Source organism: Molossus molossus, unplaced genomic scaffold (genome assembly GCF_014108415.1).
Source record: "Molossus molossus isolate mMolMol1 unplaced genomic scaffold, mMolMol1.p scaffold_m16_p_11, whole genome shotgun sequence".
NCBI lineage: Eukaryota > Metazoa > Chordata > Mammalia > Chiroptera > Molossidae > Molossus > Molossus molossus.
The window spans coordinates 64,741,073-64,747,072 of NW_023425346.1; the positions used below are offsets into that span (position 1 = coordinate 64,741,073).

At 43.8% G+C, this 6,000-nt stretch overlaps 1 protein-coding gene across 2 annotated transcripts in view; it reads right to left on the bottom strand.

Moving 5' to 3' along the window:
- The window catches only part of ITGAV (integrin subunit alpha V), a 94,571-nt gene extending 89,282 nt beyond the window's left edge, over window positions 1-5,289 (bottom strand). Inside the window, exon 1 of one of the 2 annotated variants that reach the window (XM_036253859.1) lies at window positions 4,987-5,289. In XM_036253859.1, the coding sequence (XP_036109752.1) occupies window positions 4,987-5,171 (185 nt within the window). In that variant the 5' untranslated portion in view covers window positions 5,172-5,289. The remainder of the gene's footprint in view (window positions 1-4,986) is intronic. The other variant, XM_036253861.1, reaches the window with a different exon arrangement.
- Window positions 5,290-6,000: the final 711 nt, after the last annotated feature.

Consider the following 6,000-nt stretch of genomic DNA (forward strand, 5'->3'; position numbering starts at 1 on the left):
GTGTATAAAATTTTAGAACAGAATGTTATTTCAAGCTATTTGCTTTTCATTTAGAAAATGCTACAGTCAACACATTTATGATGTAAAACAGATGTGAATATACATTCTATACATTTTTCACTTCTCTTTTATAATGTCCTATAAACCTTGGGCTTTAATCAGGAGTAATCAACATAGGATTTAATTTCTAAATAATAAGGCTATAGTCTATGCATGTTATTGTTTACAGCAAGAAAAAAAAAAAAAACAATATAGCCAGAGTCACACTAAAATTCATGAAAATGAGCTGGCGTCATTTTGTCGAGAGTTGTGAAGATGGTTACAATGGTGAGGGGAGAAATGGGATGTGAACTTTTAAACGTACATGCAGATTAGGGCAGACTGAAAGGGGCCTTCATCCAAATTAAGCAATTTGGTCTATCTCTCTAGCCTTGGGAAACACCGTTGAGGAAATTTCAGCAGCCAAATACCATGATCAAAAAGATGTTTCAGAAAGACTAGATTATCAGAAACCTGTGAGATATTTTGCAGGTTTAAGAGCCAAATGGTGGGCAAAGGGGTGAGTGCCACAGACCCCACTTGTGATGACTGGGCTGAAACAAGGAGGTGGTGGCCGAAGTGGAAAGCAGAGGTGGAAGCAAGAGCATTAACAAGGAAGAATTTCTAGGACCTTCTGACTGGTGACTAATCACTGACTAATATTAGGAGGGTGCAGTTATAGAAACAAAGAAAAATAGAAAATGAGAGGGAGGAATATGAAATTATTTCCCAGGCGACAGAGACAACGATGGCACCATTAATAAAAATAAAGGTATAACTGACATTTCTTAGTGAAAAGGGGTTCATTTTTCATCAGATTGAGATTAAGATGGGCTAGTTGAGGAGAAATGACCCCCAGGCTGTTGGAATACCAAGTCAGAGGTCTACTTTTGGATCTAAGATGCAGCCAGGGCAGAGGCTTTATTGTAAAAGCTCAGGTGTTCGGACTGAGAACCACTAAACATTCTGCAAGACCTTGTGTGACCAGGACACACTCACCTACACTTTGCCTTTGGGGTCATAAAAACACGAAGTAGCCCTGGTCAGTTTGGCTCAGCGGTTAGAGCATCGGCCTGCGGTCCGAAGAGACCCGGGTTCGGTTCCCGCTAAGGGCACGTACTTCGGTTGCAGTTTGTCCCCGGCCCTGGCTGGTCGTGCGGGTGGCAGCCACTCGATGTGTCCCTTTCACATCGATGTTTCTCTCTCTCTCTCTCTTCCTCTCTCTCCCTCCCACTCTATCTGTACAAAAAATGGAAAAATGTCCTTGGGTGAGGATAAAAAAAAAACAAAAAAAACACGAAGTAACTGTAAAGAAGTCACCATTAGTGTTTAATAGGGGCAAAGACAAGAATTCATCATAGCATTATTTAAAAATAAATATATATGTGCCCAGCCAGTGTAGCTCAGTGATTGAGCTCTGACCCATGCACCAAGAGGTCGCTGGTTCGATTCCAGGTCATAGCACATGCCCAGGTTGTAGGCCCAATTCCCAGTGGGGGGCATGCAGGAGGCGGCCAATCGATGTTCTCTCTCATCAATGTTTCTCTCTCTTTCTCTCTCTCTCCCTTCCTCTCTCTCTAAAATCAATAAGAAATATAAAAAAATAAAATTAAAATTAAAATAAATATGTATAATGAGAACTGTAACACAACATAGTTGAAGAATAAGAAAATTATTCAATTATTTTCTTCTTAAAATTTTTAAAGTTGAATATAAAAATTAAATGAAAACTGAATTCCATACCATGTCTCTTTTAATCACACCTGGCCCACTACCCCACACACTAACCCACTTAAACAACTAAAGCCTGCAAGCTCTTCTGGCCTCAGCTTCCTCATCTATGAGAAAGAGTGTATCTGCTTCCCTACTTCCCTGGTGGTTTGTGCTACAGATTGAAATGAAATACCATGAGTAAAGGTGCTTTGTAAACTATAAAGTAGGTCAGCCAATGTAATGAATTATTATAATTAAACCTAGGGTGCAATTTTTAATTTCTCCAATTATTCTCCACAAGAAAAACATGACTTTATTTCTTGGCTTGTATGTGATATTTACATTTTATAAATTTGGCAATATGACCATCATAAATTAATGCATATAGGAAAAATGTATGAAATTTTTTTTATTTTTACTTTTATTTTATATAATTTTTAAATCAGTATTTTTGTGACTTTTTATTTCATACTTAAAACTCATTTCTGAAGGATTTTCTTGGAGTCACCCTAATATTTTTGATGAGTGTTTAATTTTCCTTTTCTTCAATAAACATTAATTCATTAATTTTTACAACAATATGGAAATAATTCAATAACAATTTTCTATGACAAGCAAAATTAGACATAAAACAATTCAACAACTTGCCGGAGGTATTTAGACACCTGCAGAAACTGGAAGCTGCGAGGGCAGACTTTATTACCGGAGAGACTTTATTACCATTGCTTCCTCATTAGTCCAGGCATTCTTCTTTCAAAGGAAAGGAATCCTAAACACTTTTTTATTATGTGGATTTTTTTTTCTTTAAGTTTATGATCACACTAAACAACTACAATAATGCAGGTGGTGGTATTATAAATGGCATCCCATGCACCTTGGATTCCAAGGATTGCTACATTTTAAAGTGTCTTTTTACAAAATAAAGCATAATTTTCCATTAATCTTTTTTACATCTGAAAAACTCAAAAAAGTAGAAACTTTTGTTTACATAAATTTTGTTTCTTTTTTAAAACTCAAAGTTGATTTCTATTTTTTTTTTTATCCTCACCCGAGGACATTTTTCCATTTTTTGTACAGATAGAGGGGGAGGGAGAGAGAGAGAGAGTGAGAAACATCGACGTGAAGGGACACATCGAGTGGCTGCCACCCGCACGACCAGCCAGGGCCGGGGACAAACTGCAACCGAAGCACGTGCCCTTAGCGGGAACCGAACCCGGGTCTCTCCGGACCGCAGGCCGACGCTCTAACCGTTGAGCCAAACTGGCCAGGGCTGATTTCTATTTTTTAAGTTAGGCTATACCTGGAGCTCACTAGTCTATCAGTAACAAAGTCACTGATGAAGATTTCAAAACAGTATATGAAATCAAACCAAGTTCAATTTTACCTACCCTTGAAGGCCCACGTGGGAGATAGTGTAAACCTGTGAGGTCATAGCATAGACATCCACTACAATGACTAATCAAAGATTAGTCATCCAGCTTCCTAACCAAAAACAGTAAATATCTCATGTCAACAGTTCAGTATTACTGCACTTCCCGTGGTAAAAACACTTAAAGGTTCTCATCTTGTCATGTATCTTTATACTTCTAAACTCAGAGGGTTGCCACTGAATTAAGAGCAACATATGGAAAATTCTCCACCAATTTTGAAGTATGTAAATGCTAACTCATGCTAAGTACTAACTCTTGACAAAAGACAATATATTTTCAAAATTATCAGAATTTCTGTACAAATTAAATCTAAAAGTGCACCCTTGGCAACAACCAAAATCCTCTGTACCACAAAGGCAGACACTTAGGAATATCTGGAAAAAAAAATGTAAGTAACAGATAAGGCTGACAAAATGATTAAATCAAAGAGAAGATAGTAAATGTCACCTAAAGTTTATGATTATTTTTATTGCTTTTGGAAGATCTGTGCGGGTCTCACAGAACGCACTGAAGCTAGAAACAACAAATAAAATCGAGTTCACTATGTAAAACAAGGTGCGGCTTCCACTAACTGCTTCCAACCTATTTACTGCTACAATGGTTGTCACCAAAATGAGTGATATTTTGCAACATCCAGAAAGACAATGAGAATAAATCCTGCTGAATGTCCTAACAGTCATGGAACACTATTTAGATCGTCTTCAAATTAGGAATGTATAAATTGGAAAAATGGTCTTATCTAAATGCTGATGATCAAAATGATCTTCCCTCTACCCACCAAAACAGCACATTAAAAAAAAAAAAAAAGAAACAAAAATATGTTGTTACAATTTCTAAGAGCCTGGAGAGAACACCAAGAACAGTTCTCCCTCTTGAAAACAAGATTTAAACATCAAAAGACATCCAGTGAACACTTACTAAATCAGTATTTCTGACACTAATATGGGGCTGGGATGGTAAGAATGATGTCAGCGTTTGGTAAAGTCAAAGACAACTTTTAGTCCAATAAATGGCAGTAAGTTTGTTACAAATTCTGGAGGTATTTGCACGCAAAACGTTGGGAATTTGAAAACAACTGATTCTTAAATACTGCATTATTTAAATGACCTGTAGTGAATGAACACTAGGGCAAAGACCTTTGTTCTTTCCGAACAATGACCTAAATAATGAATCACTATAAAAAGAACAGATGACACATTCAATTCATCTGTTCACCCTCAAATGTGCAAAGGTCTGACATCCCAGAGATTGGGGACAATGAATTTTCTATGACAGTATGGTCACTTAAGTCATCAGAATGTCTGGAAAAGGAGTAATGAGGAGAAACTAATCAGCCTGAAAAGCGGAAAGAGTGGGGGAGGGCTTGCTTAGGGACAACGAAGAGGACGGGTGTTGAAGTCTGTGAAGCAGAGAATCACTACCAGGAAAGGCAAAGTGGTACCGAGAAGGAAGTTCGGGGATGAACTGACCACATCCCAGACTTGGGAAGAGGCGGCGTGGAGTCCCGCCAGACCAGCCTTTGTTGATCTCCACTTTCCCCGAGTTTTAGGCATAGGTCGGCTTCAAAAATTTCCCTCTAGGGATTGGAGAGGAGGGAACTGGGTGGTGGGTGTCGCGGGCGTTCATCTCCCCAACTGTTTCATCCACCCAGAACCTAAACCAGCCCGTGGACGAGGGGGGGGGGGGCGGACAGACAGACGGACGCCGGCATCTCTCGGGGAGAATCTCTCCCCCTGGGGAAACGCGGGGTGGGTGCGCGCGGCGGGGGCGCGGGCCGACTCCCCTTCGCGGTGCGGGCACTTACGAAGACGCGCTGGGCACGAAGAAATCCACCGCGAAGCCGAAGTAACTTCCCTCGGCGCCGGAGTACTCAGCAGGGCTGTCCACGTCCAGGTTGAAGGCGCCGCAGAGAGGCAGCAGGAATCCCGGGAGCAGGAGCAGGAGGCGGCGGGGGCGAAGGCGAAGCCGCCGCCGGGGCGGAGAAGCCATCGCTGAAGTGCGCGCGAGCGCCGAGCGCCGAGCCCCGAGCCGCGACCACCCCGCCCGGCGCGCACGGTGCCCGCGGCCCGCCGCCTGCGCGCCGAGACTGGCGGGCCTCTGGCTTCCCGGCGAGTGCCCGGGCGGCAGGGGGCTGAGCTCCGGAGCGGCCGCGGGGAAAGTGGGGCGCGAGGCGGGGCAGCGGCGCAGGAGGCCCCTCACCTCGCTCGGCTCGGGACTGCGGGGGTGAGCGCCGCACGCCCTGCCCGAGAGCCGCGGCAGCAGGGGGAGGAGGCAGAGGAGGTGGAGCCGGCCGGAGGCCGAGCCGCCGTGCGGGAGGAAGTGAAGGAGGAGAGTCGTCCTCCCCTGGGGCGAGCCCGATTGCACTTCCTTGAGCGCTGTCGCCTCGGGTCCGGTGAATAGGGCGTCTGTACCGAAGCCCCAGACCCTCGGAGTCCCCGCGGGCGGCAGCGCTCCTGGTGGTCCGAACCGCCTGCGTCCACCAGAGCCCCAAGGACACCCCTCCCCGGATCTGGCCGGGAACTCCCGTGCAACTTTTACTTTAAAAGGAGGAAAGCTTTATCCGCTTCTCGTATTTCTGCTACTTAAAAGCCTAGCAGGCTCTGACAATCTAAACTCCATAATTAGTGGTCGTTTCCCTCCCCACTCAGTCCCGCACGCAAACACTGAACTTAATTATAAACTTCCAGAATGCCAGCACAGCCTCTTTCAGGGCGAGTTGTGTTCAAGGCTGACTTCAGTGGTCCACGAAAGGATAGGCAAGGCAAAGAACCCGCAGTAATCGTCATAAAGTCAGACTAGTCAAAACCTTATTCCTAGT